Source organism: Ambystoma mexicanum, chromosome 4q (assembly GCF_040938575.1).
Source record: "Ambystoma mexicanum isolate Mex_15411 chromosome 4q, UKY_AmexF1_1, whole genome shotgun sequence".
Lineage (NCBI taxonomy): Eukaryota > Metazoa > Chordata > Amphibia > Caudata > Ambystomatidae > Ambystoma > Ambystoma mexicanum.
This window is the reverse complement of record NC_090928.1, coordinates 53,359,097-53,383,194: the sequence shown is the minus strand read 5'-3', so window position 1 is coordinate 53,383,194 and position 24,098 is coordinate 53,359,097. Positions and strand designations below refer to the sequence as shown.

Genomic DNA, 24,098 nt, shown 5'->3' with positions numbered 1-24,098 from the left:
CAATAAACTCTGCATAGATAGGGCGTTTCCTGGTTTCTGCGTGCTGAATTATCGTAGCCAATGCAAGGATGTTGATGTTCGTATTGGAGTTTGTTTGGAAGCCCGTCTGATTTAGGGGTATAATGGTGGCTTCATTCGCCCAGGCTTTGAGATCTTTCCACAGTACCCGAGCAAAAACCTTTGCCGGTACGTCCAACATTGCGAGCAGACGATAATTGTTGGGGTCTCCCTGTCTACCCTTTTTAAGTATGGGCACCATAGTACTGTCACGCCACGAGCTGGGAATCATCTGTAGCATCTCAATACATTTAAACAGGCGGTGTAGTGCCATGGACCACAGGCCGGGTTAAGATTTTATGATGGAGCTACATATCCTGTGAGGGCCGGGCGCTCTCGAGGCCTTGCTAGTCCCGATCAATCCCAAGATATCATTGGGGCCCAGGCCATATAACCAGTTGGCTACCAGTACTTTCCACCTCTCCTCAACTAGAGGCGCTCCACCCAGCACTTGCCGGATGTGCCATATCCAATCGTGCTCTGGCACGGCATGAAGTACTCCCACAGTGTACTCTTTGGCGTGTGTCATTTGATAGAGAGGACAGTACTGATGCCCGCCATAGATGACATTCCTTAGAGTATTTGTGGCACTTCAGCCACTTTTGGCACCTATTTTTAGCGGCTTTAGTCTCCTCACTGTGAGCAGCAGAGGAGACTTCAGCTTTATGGTATTAAGCGTAATTCTCCTTGCAGCCTCCTCTTTCTTTCTTGTATGACTCTATCAAACTTATGTGAGTGGGAACTCATCCTTCCGGAGCACGCACTCCCCGAATATCGTGTTTTAGTTATAGAACACTCCCGGATTGAACCCATGGCTTTCTCAAATAGAGACACCAGCATCAGAGCGTTTTCCTCCTCTGATGTGCCTTCCCTCTTGGATGACTATAGTTCAATTGGTTTTGATCTATTTGCCTTTCTTCGTGGCTTAGTTGCCTGGTTCCTCTAAACTCCTGGCTTGTACCTTTATTTCTCTAGCGTTCCGGCCATGGAGGAAGTCAAGAGGGGGTGACACCAACTCTAGTGACGCCATTGTCCGGCGGAACTAATGTTTGGTTGCCAAGTGCGCATGAGGCTCCCGCATGACACAGGGAAAAGGAAAGAAATGCAGGAGCAATGAGAAACCCAACTGCACAATGCTGAAGCTAGGATGACCAGACGTGTCCCAGAATTGGGCCCTCTGGCCCCTGTCCCGAGAGTTTTTTAAAATTTAAAAACCTCATCCCGGTTTTGTGGAATGTGAGGGTGACCACAGCAAAGTTTCACTTTTCTATTCATTTTGAGAGTTATAAACCACATTAGAGCAAAAGCTATTGGTTTTTAACTTCTTAGTCATAACTAAAGCTGAACTGTTTAATGTTGAGACTTGAGTGTCGTGTAGGCAGAAGAGGCCTCTGTCCCCAAATGCCGCACAGAGAGAACTTAAAGCCACTCTCTGTGCAGCCGTTGAGGCCACAGGCGAAGATGTTCAAGTCCGGGACCGCGAACCTCTGGGACCCCACACTGCTGCAAGAAAATGCGGATTAAGTACCAAGCAAGAAACAGTAACCACAGTGTTTAGGAAAAACGAAAAGGTCTTACCAATCAGGGTCAAGGAAGAGGTAGTGAACCTAGTGGAGAGGTCCGGGACCCACATGGACGGAAGTACCCCAAGAGGAGTAGTCCTCAGTTGTTCGCCTGTTAGCAGGAGCTGTGGAGCTATGAGGCAAGAAGTCCAAAGAACCAAGGTGCAAGAGGGTGATCCAGGAGGTAGTCCAATAACAGTCCGTGGTCGAGAGCCGTGTATCACTGTGCAAACAAATCCAAAGGGGCAAATCCAAGAAGAGTCCAGTAGAGCAAGCCAGGTCGATTCCGTGAGTGATCCAAAGGTGATCCAATGTTCGTAACGCCAAACAGAATGCAGAGCACAGCTGTGAAGCAACGAGTACCCGGGTTTCCGAGTTTAAGTACTCGCGCTTCTGGTCACGTGATGCGCGGCTGGGTCACGTGATCGGGCAAGAGCATCACGTGACCTTACAGTCCCGCGACGCGGAAGCTCAGGGCTAGCCCTTCGCGATCCTAGGCGCCAAGGTAATTGTCAATGAAGGAACTGCCGTAACCTGACAGCCGTCCTGTTACGGACCAGGCGCGGGTGCGCTCGCAAGGCGTGTGAGAGTCCACGTGAGTCCCGGAGAAGGGGGGAAGAGAGGGAAGGGCGAGACGGGGGATGGGGGAGTGCCTTGGGGACCACATGATGAGGGATCGTGACATTTAAATCCAGGAGCAGTGCTGTAAGTGTAAATTATTAAACATGGGATCATGAAGGGGGGTGTAACATGGGAGGCAGGGGGGGATTTGGGGTGGCAGGCATAGTCCCACTTTTAGGTTTATGGCAGGTGCCGTTTTTGTATCTTGAAAATCTTGTCACCCTAGCTGAAGCAAAAGAGCAAATGAAGGCATATACAGACAACAGAGGCAAAGCACAAATGTCAGACCTCCAAGAAGGGGACAGTGTACTAGTACAGCAACCAACATCGCACAAAGGCACACCACCATGTGACCCAAATCCATTGACTGTTACAAAGAAGAAGGGTTCAATGCTCTCAGCAGAACACGCCGACAACAGAGTTACAAGGAATGCACCATGTTCCAGGCGAGCTGAGTCAAGGAGCAGAGGAGAATGTGCAGAGCAAGAATGGTCACAGTCAGAAGAACAGGAAGAATCCGGATACACAGGAGACGAAGATGAATCACATGACGATCAGAGGATGAGCGGAGGAGATGAACTTGAGAGTCAACAGGCACCAAAAGAAGCACAACCTCGAAGAATGGTGAAGCGACCAATGTGGTGGATCAAGGAAATTAACTTGTTAGTGTTTAATTGAGGGGGAGAATTGTCATGTCTAGAAATTATACATCTGTCATTCTCGTTATGTGGGAGGACCATGGGAAGGAAGCAGAAGAGGTGTTAGGGGGGACGTGAGGGGCCTGTAGCCCCAGGTCTTTTGGTTGTAGCCCTGGATAGAAGCCCAGGGGCTGCAACCAAAAGGCTAGCTAGCCCTGAGTCCCGACGGTCCCGACATTAGCGTAGCCCCAGATATCTTCCAGACCTAGCAACACCCCTGGAAGGAAGAAGGGAAGTGACGTAAAGGGGAAAGGAGGAGGAACAGAAATAAAGATTAGATATACATGATACTAAGACAGTGTGGGCGTGTCTTCTTGTGCGGATAACACTGCACGTGAAAACATCCAGCATAGACTCTACTTTCCTTTCTTCATATTACCACGTAAAGCAGATTTCATCTATTGAAAAGAATATCCCACTTCAGGGCCTTGGCATGGTCCACTTTTCTCCTTCCTCATCACCCCCCCAATCCCCCTCCTCACCTAGCACTGCTGGTGAAGTGGCTGCGTTGCTTCTCCTCAGTTTTGCTTCATATGCTTTGCTGATTAGATGGTTCCAATCTGTCTAAAACCTATGCTGTAATAGACAGTGCATCATTGTAGGTTTCCCTGGACCTCTGAGGCACATGTGCCCTGTGGGTTATGCCTATTTGTAGGGATGTGTGTTTACACTCTGGGCCTCTCGTTTACAGTGAGGGTAAAGGTGGGAGTTATTTGGGTCTTTTTTACAAAATGGTTTGACAACCATTGTGTCCTTTCGTTATTCAATTTCTACTGACCTTTGTTACATTCCTCCACTATTATGGCTTCTTCCTGTTGAATGAGGTCTAACCTAGGGTCTAGTGCTGTGTAATTTTTAAGATGGAATGTCAGGGATCCAAAAACCCAGCCAAGCTCAGGAAGCTTGCATCCTCTACTGATGGCTATGCTGTCAAGGTTCTGTTGTTACAGGAAAGCCATTCATTCATTGTCCACCACCTGCCCTGGCTTTGCAAAACATTGTGGCAGAGGGAGACATAACACCAATGACGCCTCACAGTCCTGCAGGGTTTTCACAATGGTTCATAATTTCCTTCGGTTTCAATGCCTCTCATACTTTATCGTCTCTTTGGGTAGGTATGGGGTTTTAAAAGATATTGTTTTGGGATGTTGCTTGCTTCTAGTTTACACATAAAGCCAACATGTCCGCAATCCCTCAGTTTACACTGATATTTCCCAGGCCTGTAATGCACCAGAATACACATTCGTTATTTGGAATGGCGATTTCAGCACTATACTGTCCTCGACCATACTGGCATTCAGGGTCGTAGACAAGGTAGGGCATGAGCGGGCACCCTTGACAAACTCATTAGAGGTGAAGGTTGTAGAGACTTTATACATTTTGTTCAAATGGTAGTGGGTGGATTTTCATTTCGTCCAAGGTATAAAAAAGCCAGTTTTTCTAAATCCCATACCTCCCTTTTTGTGAACTATGACATCTTTACCTCTGAAAGAATGTCCTTCTTTCTGGAATGTATTCCTTTACCAACTTAGATTTTGGAAGACCAGATGCTCCTCAAAGTCCCATTTACTGCCCAAGAACTTTCCACTGTTTTTGATGAGTTGCCCACAAGCAAGGCTCCAGGCTCTGATGGATTGGTGGCCAAGTTTGAATTCATACAACTATTACTACCGTATTTACGAAGGGAACATTACTAGAACATTGGCAACTTACATTATTCCTTAATAAGTCCACAATAATGCTGTTGTTAAACCCACATAATTCCCCACCATACTGCGCTTGTATAAGCCTTTGTCATTATTTAATGTTGACACAAACATTTACACCAATTTACTAGCTATGAAATTGCCCAAATGCATACCCGGCCTTTCCTTTTGGAATCTGTTATTATCCCTCAAAGCTCTGCAGCTATAAACTTGAATTGTTTGAGTAATATTATGAACCAAATTGACCGACATTTGGATGCTGTGGCTGCAAATCTTGACGCTGAGAAAGCGGTTGATTGTTTCATGCCATTTCCTCTTTGCTTCTTTCAAACGCTTCAACTTAGCCCTCTTTGTTCTTGGTTGTTTTCAATTACTTTACTCATTTCCTATGGCTATGGGTCTTCACTCTTCCCTCATACTATTGGGCAGATGAACACATCAAGAATGTCCACTTTTCCCCTTATTTTGTGCCTTATTTATTGAGGCACTTGTCACCCTTGTCGTTTGTAAACTAAAAACATAGAGGTGTAGACCTGGCAAGGTATCCCAAAATAATATATCTGCACACTAATGAAATCTTGGTGTACATTGGAAAGCTGTAAACAATTCATGGCATATTTTGCTGATGTTCAGATGTACGGAACCTACACTGGTTTCAGTGTAAACTGGGCAAAATAAGAGCCATTTCTTCTGAAGTCTGTGAAGTTGCACATCGAGACCTGTGTGGTTTCCGGTATGTTTCCAATAGCATTCTCTATTTACGTTGCAGAGTGGCACGTATGCAGAAGGATGTCTAACAATCTTGACTTGAGACCTCACTTTCACCTACCTATATGTTTGCTAACCTATAGACATGATCCTTGCTCCAAATGCCTCTTCAGCGCAGAAACTGCTTGTTAAAAAGCTTATATTTGCCAAACTATCATACTATTTTACAAACATTCACATAGGCTTGGAAGGCCTTTCAATGATTCCCTCTGCAGTGCTGCTGTTAATATTGTAAGGGGTTCAGATGGTGCCAGACTAACTGGACAGACATGGTTAAACCGTGCATCCTGGGTAGTCGATCTGCAAGGGAATTTTGATTATTATTTTCTGTTCCTATTCAGACCTGCCACGATAATGGTTGAGAGGCATGGTGCTTGCCCCTTTGATCTCTGTTCTATTATTTGCATTGCTAATGATGACGACACATGTACAATTGGGCCTGTCCAGGCTAATGTTAATGCCTGGTCTTCGAGTTGGCTGGGTACAGTAAGAGTTTACAACGGTAATGTGTGGCTTTTAGATTTTCCAGTCCTTACTGCCGCAGTGGACATGTCTATATGAATTAGATCTCATCGTAATAGAACCTTGACATTGGGTGTCATGTTTCCAGATGGTACTTTAGTTCCTTCAATGATGTTCACGTCTTGTTGTCTTAAAATTGTACAGTGTACAGATTATAGAGCTAAAAAAACAGTTTTTTCATGGCTATTCAATGCACACAGAGTTGTTACGACCCAGAACCTGACTAGTTAACCCATTTATTTATTGTACAACAATTCCACAGCAAATGTGCACAAAAGGCTTGTTTTAGGTGCAGTTGCTGTGCATGCAGCACTCAGTCCACTGGCTCAGACAATGTATCCTACCATGCTGGAATCTTGATTCAAAGAACATGAAATATGCATGTGGGTGGGTCTGATATTTAGACCTGGTACACCAAGCTAGCCTCTTCTGCCCATGCTAATACATTTGGGCCAAAGCAATACTTTAAAAAGAAAATTAATGATTTCTATCCTCTCCACCTCAATATACCATTGTCATTGTATGCTGCAAGTATCAAGAACCTAAAGGAATGCTCATATATCATTTCCGGAGCAAGTTTGAACATTATTGGTAGACAACTATGGGGACCCACGTGTGGTCAATAACAACATTAAATCAAAAATGATGTGTTGTGCATTGCTTCCATAAGAAGCCTTTCAAAGCTACTTCCCTTTCTGAAAGCTGTAGCCTATGCTGTGACCTATTATGATGCCATGGAGATGCCATGGAAGAGGACAATGGAATCCATAATCAACCTTTGCCAAAGTCGAGAGAATCCGCCACAAAGAGTGAATAAGCAAGTGCCAATGTGCTTAAGGGAGTGTGACGGGCTTAATTAAGGGAGTGTGAAGGTTTTTTTTAATGAGATTAAGGCCTCACCAGATATCGAGCCCCAAAGTGTGAAAACATTATTATACGCATAGGATAGAAACTAAGCATTAGTCCATTTAAAGACGCTGAGATTATTTGAAGTGTATGTTCATTATATGGAGAGTCAGGAATTACCTGTTTATGCACAAACATATATACTTAAGTCGCCTTCTAGATCATATAGAGAGAGGTTGCTTAGATTCAGGATGAATTGTTACCAGACTCTTGAGGTCTATGTTCCTACCATTGGTCTTGGAGATTGTACCTGCAGACTTTGTAAAACAGGAGAAGTTGAAACCTTACCTCATCTAATTTTATATTGTAATACATTACAGTGCTGAAGAACACTGTATTTTAATCGATTTTATTAAAACCAATGCTGCAATGTTCCCTGACAACTTGTGGTTTCACTTAATAAGTATGCGTCAGTTGTCTTCCTCTACTGTTCTGTTAGCCTTCTTAGCCGAAATTATGACCCTCCTTTGGGATATTCCAGCTTTGGCAACAACGTTATTGAGTCTGAGTGATTAGCTATGTTTTTGACTGTGCTTAGATTTCATATTTAATGTCACGAAGTGAAAATCTCAACCTTTAAATGTTCGAAATACTGGCACTTTTATAACCATAGACATGAATCGAAATGTTAACTTTATATTTGTATACACAGTGTTCTATTTGTACATCATTTTTGTCTTGTTATTGATCTTAGATTAATTATTCTATGTCAAGACCAGAGGCAAGCAGTATGCTTATCTTTCTTTAATACCTCTCCAGCAGCCTTTCAAAACTTAAACTTTTTAATATTTTTTAAAAAGAAAACTCATAAAAGACACAACCATTTCCCAAAAATCTTTTCTTTATGGTAGTTTTCCTGTTAACAATTTCATCAACCAATGAGGACACTTTCCTTCCTCACAAGCCAATTCCTGTCCAGGTACCTTCCTCTTTCTTTCGGCTGCTCTTCAGCAGATAAGTCATGTTTTGTTGGCGTGCTTGTAAATGTTTTCAGAATGTGAAATATTTTCAGGACAGTATGAGTTGATGTTTGTTTCATGGTATATATCAGAGTTTGTGTGAGACAGCGTGCCGTGAGAGCTTAATTTTCTATAAGTAAAGAGCGGACCGCTTTTAGACTGAGCACAAGCGATTTATAAATTTGGGGAGTCGAGCAAATGTAAAGGCATTCGGGACGGGTCCATCAGCAAATTTGCTTGCATGAGTACTCCGTCCCGCACCTGACGCAGGGTGAGCCTCAGAGGCCCCCGAAGCAAGTCTCCTCAATATTACTTCACAATGGCACTTCGTGTCTCCGATCACAGAGAATTATTCAGCCTGTGCCGACAGAAAGCCGTGGTGAGAGCCTGCGTGGTAGTGAGCGCTTTCAGCAGTTCCCTTTATCAGAAAGGATTTTGTGAGAAGATCGGGGCTCCCAGAGCTTATTCGTATGTGTGCAAGAAGCTGTGAGGAGAAGTAGGCAGCAACAGCGTTTGTGTGCCTTTGAGTTTTGAAACTCTCTTTCAAGGGCATTTCAGTTCCACTTCATTTAGCTCATGTGGCCCACAATGAAAGCCCAGAACAGGGTGAGTGGAGTGAGGGCAGTCAGGAAGATCTGACCATAATTTTCAAAAAAGTACTAGGGGAGTACCTGGTTTAAGTAGTTTCTCAAGGGGTTAAATGCCATGAGGACAGGTTGGAGGTCCTGCCGACTGGGCAAAACGTCATCACAAAAGTGTGCTGGTAAGACCAAAGTTTCATGGCCAGCCAGTCCAGGCAAAGGTACGTCCTCTAGTCACCCCAAACAAGGGGTTGACAGACAGGGGAGGAACAAGACCGGGAAGAGATTACGGCTTCCGTGTGATTTAAATCAATCAAATAGCAGAGAATGAATTAATAACAAACCTATAACAACAAAAAATATAATTTTTTAAAAAACATTTTGCCCCCCCCATTCCCTTAGTTTTCCCATGTTTGTAAACACATCACAAACCCTGCCCCACCCGTAGTAACCCCTTAACCCCCACCCCATATTTATTTTTACCAAAGAATTAGATATTTTTTGTTGTTTTGGATTCGTTTGAATTAATTTGTTATTTTGGATTTTTTTAAATCACTGTATACTGAGATTACACTCTTCTACTCCCCTGGGTACTCGTGAAGGGGTCAAGAGAAGGCCCCAGGAGGCAGCAGATGTGTTTGACATGCTAAAGAACGCATTGCTCCTCAAATCAGCAATGCCCAGCCTCAGACTTCCCCAGGTGCAAAAAGCAAAGGGGATACAGTCAAATCTATGGATGACGGCGATGAGGATGTAGATGATCTAGATAATGATGGGCGGGCTAACACTCTGGATGTAAAGAGCGTAGACAATCCAGTGGTAGATCCCAGCATGGCAGAGACAGTAACTGAGGCCACAGAGGACATGTCCGACATGTTTGAGCTGGATAGTATTCAGCAGCCAAGGTCTACAGGCTTGCTGTATTCGCCCACATTGGCGAAAGATAGATATGGCTTGAAAGATAAGAAAACCATTGGAAAAGGAGACAAGGTTTCGAATGATGGCAGATTGTCCTAGGCCGAGTCTTTCTGGCAAAGTAGCAGAGATGCCCGAATTGGATCCAAAAATGACCACATTCATATTGGCAGGTTGTTTCACAGTGAACGCATTCACAAGGGACAAGGCTCAATATTGCATACTACTCAGGATGGACAATATATCGGCAGTGTGATGTATACACAAGTTGAGGGTACTCAGTCGAGGATGCTTGTGGAATTGGCGAAGGATTTCTGGCATTCCTGCCTCGAGAAAAGATTCTCGATCACAGCAGAGTACCTTCCAGGGCAGCAGAACAGTGTAACATACTGGAATTCCCGGTATCTGCGGGACTCCTGCGATTGGATGCTGTGCAAATCGGTGTTCGCACAATTGTTGAGGGTGTGGTGCCCCATGGATATAGGTCTGGTTTGCATCCAGGTTCAATGCACAGAGAGCATAATATTTCAGTTGGAGGTTAGATTCAGGGGCACTGGCAACAGACGCTTTTCTACAAGAATGGACAGGGGCACTTCATTATGCATTTCCCCGATTCGCAATGGTAGCAGGAACTTTGCAAAGATTTGCAGAGAAGAAGTGGAAGTAGTAGTGACTGTGCTGGACTGGAAATCGCAGGCATGGCTTCCAGATCTGTTGGAACTTACTTCACATTTTCTGAGGACGATTCAGTTCAGAACAGACCTGCTGACGGACCCAGTAGGAGCTGTGCATCCGTTATTGGAGTCAGCCAGTCTCAGTCTTCTAGAATACAGAGGTTCTGACACAGATGGAACATGCCGAGAATTTCAGAGGGCTCTGCAGAGTTCATCTGAGTATCTTGGGCCCCATTTACAATCAGGAGATTTAGTTCTGCGTGGCAGGTTTGTGAAACATGGTGCAGTCAGAGAGGTGTTAATTCCGTTTCAACCCCTGTAGTCCATGTGCTGAACTTCCTGGTGTCTCTCCCAGAGAATAGCAAGGCATTCAGAACAACAGGGGTCTACGGGTCTACCTTCTCAGTAGGGCATGATATGGTGGATGGTTCTCCAGTGAGGGAACACCCCGCAGTCGTCAGACTTATCAAAGGTGTTAAGATCAATTAGCTGCCGGCACCCAAATATTCAAAATTGTAGGACGTTAACGTGGTGCTTGGGTTGTTCGATTGGTGGCAGGACAATGAATGAGATGCTTGCGAACCATCAGTTGTCAGGGAAGTTTACCATGTTCCTATGCCTGGTCTTTTGGAGAAGAGTGTTGGGTGTGAAGGCTCCAGAGGTAGACAGCAATGTGTTGTTTCTGCAGGGGGTTGCGTTTACAGTAGAAAAGCTTACTAAGAGCCATTCCTCAGTCATATCTTATCCATACTTTCTGGGAAATGCAAAGCTGTTTGTTGCAAGATGTATCAAGTATTATGAAGTCAGGATAGTGGAAATAAGACCAAATGGTGTTTCACAATTATTAGTTGCACATAGGTGACGTTTCATGCCGTGGCGTCAGTCACCATTGCTAGATGGGTGTGAGGAGTGATGTCTTTGGCAGGTATTCATGTTGATTTGTATGCTGTGCTTTCTGTAAGGGGTGCAATGGCTTCCAAAGCGTTTACAGCAGGGGTGTTGTTACAGGATATTCGCAAATCGGCAGACTGGTCCAGTGATTCTATCTTTAAAGCATTTTATTTTAAACTGATATTGAATATTGCAGAGACTGTTATGGGGAGCTTTGAACAAGCACAATGCTTGCCTCCGGTCTTGATATAGAATGAAGATTACCCAGGCTACAGCTCAGAAAGTCTTGATTCTATTAAAGAATCGGAGGCGAGCATGATCCCTCCCAGAATATGCTTCACTGCAGTTCTGTTGGTAACCATATGGTGAGCACTACATATTTCCTTCCCTAATTGTTGTTATGTTCTTCTGTTTTGTTCTGACCTCTAATCTATGTCTTCTTGTGTGAATCTGCTCCCTAATTGCTGCCTCATTTAGGATTGTCTTGTTCGATCGCACTGTTTCCAAGCAGTAAGGACTGCGCCCTGTTTGACAAAGTTACTCTCTTTATTACTTCTTAGAGCAGGGACAATTGTATGTGAATTTGCACATCCTACGCGCTTAATACTATTTTCCTTCAGCGCATGCAGTAGTTCCAATGAACTATAGCTCGCAGCATAACCTGGTCCTCAAAAACACATCTTTGGCACGTCAGCGAAGCCGGTTAGCGCCAGTTTGTGTCCAGGCAGCGAGGGCTAACACTCTGCAGCTAAGCCCCACAGTTTATGGCTTCCACAATGAAATTGATGTCTTCACCAGTTATGCCCATTCAAAAAAGAACTCAAATCCTAAATAAATATCTGCAACTTGGATTATCACCAATTGTAGACATGACAAAGCTTGATTCAACAGGGGATAGACCCTACCCTCTGTCTACCAATATCTTTGCTACACCTGACTGTTTGTTAGACCGGCGGGATTCTGCTCCCGCACTTCCTACATCCTATATGTTCTTACCGTATACTATACCTTTCAGGTCTCAAAGCATACTCAGTATCACCCAATCCTTACCTAATGTTAGTGAAACACTATACCACAGAACCAAGAAAAAGGTATTAGTCACAACACATACCAATTCACATATCAGAAGTGTCTTACAAAGAATCCCCATGCTAATGAAACCTCCTAAGGCATATGACCAAGATGATCCTTTTCCATTCTCCATAAATCCAACCTGGTCTGAAGCGATTGTTTATGACTCTCCCATTACCTCTCTGCCCCCCATACAAAAGAGGCCCATATGCTCACCTTGTGAGACATTATTGGAGCAGCTCAATACCAGTACTATCAACAGGGATAGCCATCTCCTCCATACTGTGGATCCTGAGAGCAGACATACCTGCTGGAAAGGAAGGCGGGGTGGCGCTCATTGCTCTTAGGTTCCTAAATATTGGTCTTGTGAGCACCATGAGCTCTACTCTATTGATTATTGTGAGACCTTGCATGCCAAGCTGCTACTGGACCCTAATACCACATTAAACATATTTTTGGTCCATCACCCTCCATATAATATGTCAGAATTCTTAATCCAATTTAGCGATTGGATCTCAACATCTATAAAACCTCAATCTAAGGTGCGGGTACTAGAGATCTGAATATGGGCTTCAACGACCCTGAAGATGCCCTGGCTAAATCCATGCAAGCAATTCTAGAGGGACAGAACTTTCAACAACATATTCAGAAGCCAACTCACAAATGTGTCAGAATCCTTAACTGTGTGGGATCCCATGGTCTTGCAGTGAACAATGATACCGTCAGCCCTGCCCGTGGTCAGACCATTGCTTCATCCTTTTTTTCAATTACCCAGCACCTGACCTTTGTAAAGAAAAGATGTACACCTCAAAAATCAGTGTGCTGCAATCTGCGCATACTGACACCCACCACATTGCATCCCTTTTGTTCCCCAATGGTGGATAACCTCTCCCATTTTGACTCTGCAACAAAACTGGCAGTAGCATATGAAAACATGTTGTCAAAGGCAGTGAACAGCCTGGCTCCATTAAAACAAAGAATGGTAAAATCTCAGCCTCCCAAGTCCTGGTATTCAGAGGACATTCGCAAATTAAAATGTACAAAAGATAAAGCATTTAAAAACTGGCAAAAACCTCTATCAATATACTCAGTAGCGGTCAAATTGCATAAATCAGCCATCTGCAAAGCAACAAAAAAAAACAAATCGATGAAAAAAGGATTAACGGTGCCTCGTCCAACTCGAGGGAACTGTTCAAGATCCTGAATGAACTAAAAGATCATGCCCTCTCCCTATCATCCTCAAGAACGATGCACAGTGGTGTTTGAATATACAAAATTCTATGCGAAACAAAGTGAAAAATATCAAAGCTGATATTGCCACAATGTAACTTCCCTATTGAACACCACCCCAGAGAGCAGTATAGACAACTCCACCGCATCTACACCTTGTTTTGTATTCTCAGAAGTAACAGAGGCGGTAATCTTGGATACATTGGAAAGACTGAAGCCAACCAATTGTAAGGGTGACATCTGTCCAGCATCAATTGTTGAATCTTGTGCCAATCTTCTAGCTCCCATGATCACCAACCTCTGATTCAGAGAATGCCATGTTCCAAAAGCTATTAAACAGGCGTGGATTACTCCCCCACCCCCCCCCGTTAAAAAAACTCATCAATGAATCCTTCAATGGCTGGCAGTTACCAGCCGATAACAAATACACCCTTCCTGTTAGAAATCCTGGACAAAATTGCCCACCAACAAATCCAGGCGTTTCTGAATAGCAGGAACATCTTAGGTCCAAACAGTTGGGGTTCAGAAGTCATCACAGCACGGAATCCACCTTACTGGGCCTGAAGACAAACATCCTTAAACATCTTGATAAGAAGGGTCAGACGGTTTATAGTCATTACATCGAATTCTTTACATATAATATCTTTCCATCTAAAACATTTGCATTGAAAAAATTAGCATCAAATGCATTTTTTATTCATTTTGGGGGGGTCCCCTCAAACCCCTGTTTTTTAACCTTTAAAACCCACCACATTACAAATTAACCCTTTACCACCCAAAAAAATGCATTCAATGCATTTTCTTTCGATGCAAATGCCTCGATGGAAATGCATTCAATGGCATTAGATACAAAGACCAGATACCGGGTCAGACTACCCTTCTGATGCTTCTGGACCAGACTGTGGCATTCCATCCGGTTGATCACGCAACATTGGTAGCCAGGTTGCAAGACTGCCGCCTTTTCTGTGGAAGCTGCAAATTGGGTCATGCCATTCCTCTCAGATCATGCAGCTAGAGTGTATAGCGAAGAAGCAATGGCAGAAAGCTACATACTGCCCTGTGGCTTTCCACAGGGTTTGTGTATGTCACCTACACTTTTCAATATTTTCACCCTGTCTTTATTCAAAATGCTGGACGCGAAGGGAGTGATATACACCAATTACGCTGATGACACCCAGTGTCTGATTCCTCTCACAAGTGACTATGCAAAAGACACCATGACAATCAATACCATCAACAACTATATATATATATATATATAGCTGGATGTTGTCATACAGGCTTGCTCTAAACAACGCAAAAACGGAAATAATGATTGTGGGTACGTCGCACAGGCTTCGCAAACTTGACACTTGGTACAAATCCTTTAAAGTGGCAGACTGCTCACTCAAAACCTTATCCAAAGTAACATTTTTAGGTATTTTACTGGATCAAGAGCGAAATATGAATGCTCATGTAAGTCATCTTGTCTCTTCATCGTCCAGTTAAAGCTTCTAGCTCTAATTTGTCCATTCCTTCACCCTAACAGCTGTGCCACGGGAGCTTGGGCTATTATTGGGTCATGCCTGGACTATTGTGCAAGTCTACTACAGGGCCCGGCACAAGGAGAACTTAATAAGGAGAACTTATTTGCCTCCAGGTTGTCCAGAACAATGCAGTTCATGTGTGTGGGCTGCAGAGACACAGGCATATATCATCAACCAGGAAATCCTTACACTGGATCCCGATCAGCAAGCACGTTGTATTGTCCACAATTGTCTCTTTGGAAAAAGTCCAAGCTATCTTTCATCTTTGCTTGAATGACTTCCAATTAGGCGCACGCTAAGATCCAACAATGCTGGCCTGCTGGTGACCCCCAAAGCCAAACTATCACTTGTTCTGGAAGGCTGCTTTACCACCTCTTGAACGCCTTGCCCCCTGATCTCAGGTCCTGTCCTTCTTCACTGGCATCTTTTAAACACAGACTTATTGATATTGATATTTATTGTTATCGCGCTCGTACAAAAGTATTTCAGAGCGCGACGAGGCAAGGGAGGGGGAACAAGGGAGAACAAAACAAAGATCTTACTAGGTCCAGTGACATTGAGAATACACAACTGCATGGGAGATGGAAAGGGGAAAGTGCATGGGGAGGTCAAAGTGGAAAGTGCAGAGAAAAGGAATAAATAAATCAATAAACATGAAAAAAAATATAAAAGCAACAAACAGTGATAGTGCAGCCAGCAAGTGGCAAGTGCTAGGTTTAAGGTAACAGACATGGTGTGTTTGATAGGTGCAGGAGAAAAGGGGGGGGCTGTATTGTTATAGATACAGACCCCAGTGCAAGGGATTGCCAGAAGGCAGTGAGGGTGGGTGGCAGGGTGAGCAGGTAGCTGGGCCCGAAAGTCAGAGGGGGACCAGGTGCACGATGCCGAGACAGAACAGATCAGCAGGGGAGAGGAGGAGAGAAGGCAGAAGCAAAAAGGAAAGTCTTGAGGTGCTTCCGGAACCGGAGATGGTTCTCCTCAAGTTTCAGAATGGCAGAGAGGCTGTTCCAGAGGGAGGCCCGGCCGAAGAAAGAGATCTACCGCAAGCTCGTTTCTTTGAAAAATGACTGGCCCTGAGGGAATTAGAGGTGGAGGAGAGAAGAGCTTGGGAGGGAAGGTATTTGCAGAGGGACAGCTGAAGGTATTTTGGACCAAGGCCCCAGAAAGCCTTGTGGACAATGCAAAGGGTCATGAAATTAATCCTTGCAACCACCGGGAGCCAGTGGAGAGATTTCAGGGCTGGAGAAATACGATCCCAGGGCTTGAGGCCAAGGACAAGTCTTGCAGCCCTGTTCCGGATAAGTTTGAAAGGACGTAGAGTAGCAGCACGTAGATTTAGAAAGAGGCTGTTGCAATAATTCAACCTAGAGAGAACCAGGGCTCAAGAGACAGTGAGATTCTGGGGGAAGGAGAGGAAAGCAAAATGCCTCTGAGGAGGTGCAGTAGAAAGTTTGACTTTAGAGACATCAGAGATGTGGGCAGAGAAGGAAAGTGTGGAGTCAAAGATAACCCTGCGGTTCTTAGCCTCGCAGGTAGGGGTAGGAGGAGGGCCAAGGGAGGCTGGCCATAGAGTGACAGGAAAGGAGGGGGAAGGTGTGCCAAAGAGGAGCATCTCAGTCTTGCAGGCATTCAGACAGAGATTGTTGGTGGCACATCACTCCTGAATGGCAGATAGGCAGTTCGAGACGAGATGAGAGAAGGAGAGGAGGTGGCAGAAGGAAGCCTGAAAATGAGCTGAGTGTCATCAGCATAACACTGAAAGTTGGAGCAGAAAAGACCTTAAGACCTTTCTATTTGAATAAGCTGTGAGTTTCCTCCCTTCTGAAGTCTGTGCCCTGTTGTTACTCTTTATATGGTGTGTTGTTCTGTTCGGTCTGCGCTTCTATGCCCTCGGGCCCTGTTACAGCATGTTATAAATACATTAAATAAATAATCAACAAACAGGTGAGGAACAGAAAAATGGATGAGCACAGTTGACTCGAGAGTATTTGAAGCAGTGACAGAGGCTGGATTTCTAAAGCAGAGTTTCAACGAATTCTCACAGGAGGGCTGTCGTTTTGGACAATTTTGGTTCAGTCGATTTGTTTTGGCATTTGTTGGAGTTAGTTTCAGGACACCAAAAGAAAGAGGAAGGGAACTGGACAGGAAGTGGGTGGTGAGGAAGGAATGGTCCTCATTGGTTGAAATTGTTAACAGGAAAACTACCATAAAGAAGAGACTTTTGGGAAATGCTAGTCTTTTATGAGTCTTTAATAGTTAAACAAATGGAAAAGTTTAAGTTTTGAAAGGCTGTTGAAGAGTGGTATTAAAGATAAGCATATTGCTCACCTTTGTGTCTTTAATAGAATCAAGACTCCCGGAGCTGCAAGCTATAGTAATCCTCATTGTTGTTTAAATTGTAGTGAAAGGTTTTTTAAAAACCAAAACAAAATAAATAAATACAAATTAACACAAATAATCAGCTAGTGTGACATCACAGATGTTGGATACATCGTTTTTTTGTTTTAATTACTTTTATTTTTGCATTTCCAGATGACAAGGTAAAACCAATTCCATCAAGTGGTAGCAAATCAAGCATCAACAGTGCTCACTTAACATTGTTCTGAAAACCACTGAAACTGTTGTGATACATCTTTTTCTATGCAAGGATTTTATACATTTTCTTTTTGGGTTGTGGTGGGGTTGTTTGGGGTGGGACCTGATTTTTTTTACTTCGGTATTGTCCCTTCATCCGTCCACAATAGACTCCCTGTACTGTGGGTTTATAAGAGAAAGTGCAGCAGGTGAAAAGGATGCAGGGTGGGGTGCATAAAGAACATAAAAGTATAGATCCCTAGCGTGCAACTATTGGGTACATTTCAGCTCGCAGCTCCCAGTGATGCCATGAATAACTCAAGCTTCGCTCTTGTTGTCTATCAGTTAATACTCAAAAACTCTTGGTGGAATATATATCCATAGGTTGCAGTTTCCCCTACATAATTCTACATGTGCGGACTGGTAAACCTAAAAGGATTTTCATAAAATTAAACGCTGAATGCCAGATGTTCCTCCAATGGTTATGCTAGCTTATAGATTTTGTGGACATTTTAAATCATAAAATGGTCAAAGAGTGGCAAAATCTGGTTAGTTTAGTTTATTATTTGTATAGCGCACCCTAACCCTAGGGTATCTGGGTGCTTTGAACATTAGTTACAGTTGCAGTACAGAAGATGAAGAGCAGAGAGCAGGACACTTGTGATGACCAGGTTACAATATGGTTGGCGTTACAGTTACAAAAAGATGAGGAATGCAGGAATGAACAACCAGATTACAAGGTGGTCGGATTAGCAACAGAAGGCATACAGACCAGGTTACATAGTAGTCTGTATGTCTGCAACTCGGCGGATGTTGGGTAAACGAGAAAGACGTTAGGCTAGGGATAAATACATCCTAGGCTGATGAGGCAATAAAGAAAGGGGAAGTAATAGAGCAATAGTTAAAGACAAACAGTGAGGGCATACTCAAGTGCTGGTGAGAGGGGCGCTAACCTTGCTGGATGAAGAGCAAGTTCTTCACTTTGGATCTAAAAGACCAGAAGGAAGGTTCGGCTCTAATGTCTGCTGGGAGTGCGTTCAGGCATTTTGCTGCTAGCACTGGGAAGCTCGATCCGCTAGCTGTTTTCTGGTTGTACTTGGGTATATTAAGGCAGTGTAGATAAGGTGATATAGTAAGTCTGGCGGAGTTGTATCTTGAGAATTTGTCAATCAGGTATTGGGGTGCTGTCATAGATAAACATTTGTGGGTGATGACAAGCGTATGTAATTTAATTCTGTCACGTATTGGTAACCAAAGTGAATCCCGTCTAGTGGTGGAGATGTGACTGGTGCGAGGTATGTTTAATGCGATCAGTAGCTCTGTCTAATCATCGTTAAAACAGAGGCTATGTGTAGCCATCCAGGCCTGTATTTCAAGATAGATTTCATTTAGCTCTGCAGAGTCCTTCTCATAGCAACCAGTAAGAGTAATGAGGACCTGGGTGTCATCTGCATAGTTGATGTAGGTGACACCCAGATCATCAAGATGGTCAAAGAGGAGCTTAGTGAAGATATTATAAAGCATTGGCAAAACACAGGACCCTTGGGGGACTCCACACTGGCTAGGAACTGGTTCGGCAGCCGCTGTAGGTGCGAAGACCCTAGTCATACTATTTGATAGAAAGGATTGGATCCAGTTAGAGATGTCCGGTGAGAATGCTGCAGCAGTGGCAAGGTGTTTAGTTAGGATTTGATGGATAACCAGGTCGAAGGCTGCGGACAGATCCAGCAAGAGCAGGATGGCCAAATTGCCAGTTTCTTTGGCTTCATCCATTTTGATTTTTAAGTCCAGGAGGGCTGTTTCAGTCGCATAACTGGGTCTGAAGCCGGATTGTCGCAAGCCTACAAGATTGTTGTCCTCAAAGTGTTGTTGAATTTGGAGATAGGCCACTCTATCTAGTATCTTCAGGAGGAATGGGACTGTTGTAATGGGTCTGTAATTTGTTGGTATGTTGGGATCTAGGTTGTTTTTTTAATAGAGGCATGACCCATGCTTCTTTGAGGTTGTTGGGAACTGAAGAATATTTTAAAAGAGGAGTTATTCAAGGCTGTAATGAAGGGTGCCAGTTTGTTTACACCTTTCTTAATAACTGAAGCTGGGCAGGAATCTCCCTGGCAGTTGGATGGTTTGAGGCTCGAGATTATTTTTGCCACTTCTTTCACAGTTACTGGGAAAAAGTGGAAAGGGGGCAACAATGCATTTGAGGGATGGGAGCATTGCGTGACTAGGCATTGGGGGGCGAGGCTATTTTTTTTTGTTTCGATTTTGGATTGAAGAAGGGCTATCTTGTCTGATAAGGCTTGCTGGATGTTAGCAAGCCAGGCCTTATCCTTAATACAATTTTCAGGGGGCTGTGCCGGGGACTCCAGTTCTCACAGAATGGAAAACAGTTCTTTAGTACCAGATTTAGCATTCTGAATTCTAGTATTCTAGATCTCCTTTTTTGTGTTAGTAATGGCCGTTTTATAAGTGGCCGCGGCCATGGCAAATCTTTCCTTGTTAGGAGGGGGCTTTTCTCCAATTAGCATCAGATGATCTTTCAATATTGCGCAGCGCTTTTAGTTCAGCCGAGAACCATTTATTTAAATGGGAGGCCGGTTTGGCCTTCCTCAATTTTAGCAGGGCAATTTGGTGTAAGGCTTGTTCCAGTGTAGTATTGTAAAGGTCAACCAGTGAGGATGGGTCTGTATCTGTGTTTGCAGGCAGGTTGGTGATAGGCTTTAGCAATGGTAAAAGGTACTCCAAGGTTATATTGTGTTTGTTCCTGGACAGGGATTGTGGCGCGATGACAACAGGCATGCTGTTACGAATTCCTTTAGGGGTGGAAAAGGTGATGCAGTGGTGGTCAGACCAGGCGCAAAGTGTATTATTGAGTTTTGTCACGTTACACTTAGACTCAGCCAACTAGTCCAGTGTGCTACCTTTAGAATGGGTAGGCTTGTTGATACGTTGAGAGAAGCCTAGTTGTGTAATGGTATCATCCATTGTAGTGGCATTGAGGTCATTAGGGTCATGGAGACCTAGATTGAGGTTGCCCAATAAGATAATTTGTGAGCCTGTTTTTGTATTTAATGTTAGAAAGTGTGTGATGTCTGCTTGTCCCCTATACACAGTTCCAATATTTTGCTTGCCTCTATTATCATTTTGCCTTATATCTTGTCACTTTCTTGTCTCTTATCTGCAGTGCCAACATTAACAAGTGGCACGTTCATTATTCATCAAAGATGAACCTATCTTTTTGGCTTTCATAGATCGGAGCCCTGCGGGACACTGTACCTCCTTTTTTCAGGTTGAATGTGGGGTGCACAAAGGCTGTGTCTGGCCCCTCTGCTTTTTTGTCTCTATATAAATGACCTATATGACCATTTACTTAAATCCAACTCTGATTATCCTCGGTTGGATAATAGGCGTTTGGATTACTTGCTTATGCAGACTACACTGTTATTAGCTTGCACTCCCAAGTCCCTACAAGTATGCCCGTTTTATGGCTACTCTGGGGCTGAAGATTAACGCCCAGAAATCGGCTGTCATGGTGTGCTTTAGGGGGGGAAGCGTTCCCCCGAGGTTTTCAGCTATCTTTTGTAAGGGTGAGTTAATCCCTAGAGCGTATTATTTTGATTACCTAAGGGTCAGATTTTCATCAAACTTTGGGGCTGTTGCACATGTTGAGAAGCAGACCTTAAGATTCAAACAGGCGATCGGGGGGTAGTCAGATTTTTGGGGTTGTTTAAAACAAAGCCGATGGAGCTGGTGCTCAAAGGTTTTCATGGCAAAGTCTCTTCTGTGGCAAGATACAGTACAGAGCTGTTGGGATTTGGCAAAATTAAACCTATCCAGGTGATTGAGAACATCTTTTTTAAGACCATTTCGGGCTACCTGAGTCTGCTCCCAATTTCGAAGTTCAGCAAGGACTGGGTTGCTGGTTTCTTGGTGGCCTGGTTGCTTCTTTAGCTGCCAGACAAAGGTTTGGAATATGGGGGTATACTAAAGCTATTCTGACCCAGCAATTAAATAGCTACCATGTGCTTAGAGAACCAAATTTGAAGATCCATTGACTTAAGTATGTAAAAGCTTTGTTAGTGGATGCTTTTTCATCTACTAGGGCCATAAAATCTGCAAAGGCAAATGTACTTCAGTTAATTCGGGATAAGAAAGAGTCCCTGGAGTTTATGAGACCAGCCAATAGGAAATATTCAATCATCATGTCACCTGGTTGGCAGAGTATGGCTCAGCAGTCGTCTCAGCGTATCCTTGTTTCTAGGACACATTTTAATTGTATTACATTAAGAGATGTGGTGGTGGCGGCTTGATCTAAGGGGAACATGGACTTATTGTGTGCTCTGTGGGGCGCTTAAAGAAGACTTGCCACTTTCTTTTTCTGCCTCGCTTTTTCAGCGATAAGAGAGCACACATTGAAAACCCAGTTCTGCAGGGTTTAGGCTTTTGATATTATGAGCCAGCAATGCATTTTCTGTTACGGGCAGAATCTGTACTGGTGGTGGTGGACTGTATTGATTTACTTAAAATGTGCTTTGTCTTTGAGAGCATTTTTATTAAGGTTTGGTTAATTTTGAACTTTGCGGTTTTGTTTTTAGGGGTTTTATTATGGGGGACATGTTTGATCCCAATCATTTAATTCTGTTTGTAATATTGTGGCAATAAGACCCGAGGCGGCGGGCCAATACCACCCCAGGTAATGCCCCTGGGGCTCTAGTTAGAGGCCTGAGCGTAGCAGGGGCCTTAACGAAGCCCCGGGGCATTACCATGGGCGGTATTGGCCCACCGCCTCGGGTCTTATAGCCATTAGTACCCCGGCCTGTAGACCGAGGTACTAATGGCATTTTTTCTGTTCCAAAACGCTGCCCCGTTTTGAAACAGAAAAAAAAAAGTCAAATAAAATGGCCGCCGGGAAAGGGAAAACGTAGTCTGTTTTCCCTTTCCATGGCGGCAATCGTGAGTGGATGCACTGGGAACAGAAGTGCTGCCAGTGCTTTCGCTCCCGAGAAAAAGAAAAAGGAAGGTTAGTGGGGTTGGGAGTGCGGGGTGGGGATAGTTTGCAGGGGAGGGTGGTGGAGGGAAAAAAAACATACCTGAGTCCCCGGTGGGGGACGAAGGCAGCCTCCAGCCTTGGGGGGCTCGGAGCGGGCATTGCCCCGTTTTGAGCCTCCTCATTGGCTAATGGGCTGTCACGCCCCCTGCCGCGAACAAACGCTGGCACGCTCGTACGTCCACGGAAATACCGTGTGGCATGGCTCGGAAAAGAGCCAATCCACGTGTAGTATTTCCCGTGGACAGAGCGTGCCAGGTACTAATGTTGTTTGCTTATTTCTTGTTGTCTTTTTATGGTATGCTTTGTTTTAACAAAATAAACAATCTGTCTGTATGTCAACAAATGACTGCAAGAATGTCAAGCAGAGATAATAGGGGATGGGAGGACCTTGCCCATGTCAGAGTCCAGATTTGAACTAGCGTAGCGAACGACGCACCAGCCCAGGTTAAGTGTTAACATCATATCCTGTAATCTCTGCAGATATTTGTATTGAAATTTAAAAAATGCTTGATAGAGACATTCAACCTCTGCAATGAAAGTGGAAATGTTAAAACCTGTGATTTCACAACAAGTATGAAGATGTTGCAAGGCTACTGTACCTCAGAGTTTGAGTGGAAACATCACTGTGTGACAAAAGAAAAAATATGAATTAGATTACAGAGATCGAAGTGCAGTTTAGAAATCAATCCAATAGTATTGTTTACTGTTCCAGCAGCTTAGTGTGAGGGTAACATTTTCATTATGATTGTTAAACAACAAAGGATGCAAAAACACATTCCATAATATACATAATCTCGTTAACTAATTGAAAATTACAGTAAGTAAGAAAGGTGTCCCCAGAAAAAACAACCATCAACCTGTGATGAATCTTTAGAATGAAGTTGCTGTCATGAGGCTAAGCAGATTACAAAGGGGACACAATTCATGTATCTGATTCAAAAGGTTTTATTCTGGACTATATACAAATTTAGACAATTTAAAAACAGGGGTCTGAATGGCAAAACAAAACGTCTTCTCGCTTCAGAAAGGCTTTCACAAAAGTCTCTCTGAATCTTTGCCTGGGGACAGGTACAACTCTGCTTCGTCAGGTAATATCCTTGTCCCAGGTGGACCTCTTTCTGTGGCCACAGGCTGGGTAGTGTGTCTTAGGTAAGGCAAACACTTCTGTTGAAGTTCCAAGTTTTGCTAATCCCAGGCCCACAGCATCTTCCAGAAGAGAGGCATAACTGAAGGGTCTCTGGGTGCATAAACATGTTGTACTTTAGTTCATTTTCCCAGGAGCTTAATCAGGCTTCCCAAGCCGCTCCCTCTTTATTGAACCTGAAACTTGAGGAGAACCATCTCCGGTTCCGGAAGCACCTCAAAACCTTCCTCTTCGCTTCTGCCTTCTCTCTCCCTCTCCCCTGCTAAACCTGCTTAACTCCCCACTGAAGTCTGCACTAAACCTGCATCTGGGGCACTCTCAGTGACCTCGGTCCAGGGCCCAGCCACTCTCCACTTGCACTGCCTCCCTGGCTCCCCCTGCACTGTGGGACTGTCACTGCATCCCTACAGCCCCCTTACCAGCACTTGCTCTGCACTTACCTCGCACTTGCCACCAGCTGGCCCTTTTATTTATTATTTATTATTTTATTACGCTACTTACCTTGTACTGCACTTTCCCCCCCACCTCCTCCCCCTGCACTTTCTCCTTTTCCCCTTACCTCTGCACTTGCGCGATCTGAATGACACCTGGCCTAGTAGGATCGTTTGTCTGTCTTCCCCTTGTTTCCCTCCCTCCCTGCCTC

At 44.1% G+C, this 24,098-nt stretch overlaps 1 protein-coding gene across 1 annotated transcript in view; it reads right to left on the bottom strand.

The window, feature by feature from the left end:
• Positions 1–24,098, bottom strand: part of LOC138467192 (osteocalcin 2-like) — a 267,263-nt gene that overhangs the window by 234,739 nt on the left and 8,426 nt on the right. Inside the window, exon 2 of the mRNA XM_069607247.1 lies at positions 22,911–22,934. Coding sequence (XP_069463348.1) covers positions 22,911–22,934 — 24 coding nt within the window. The remainder of the gene's footprint in view (positions 1–22,910; positions 22,935–24,098) is intronic.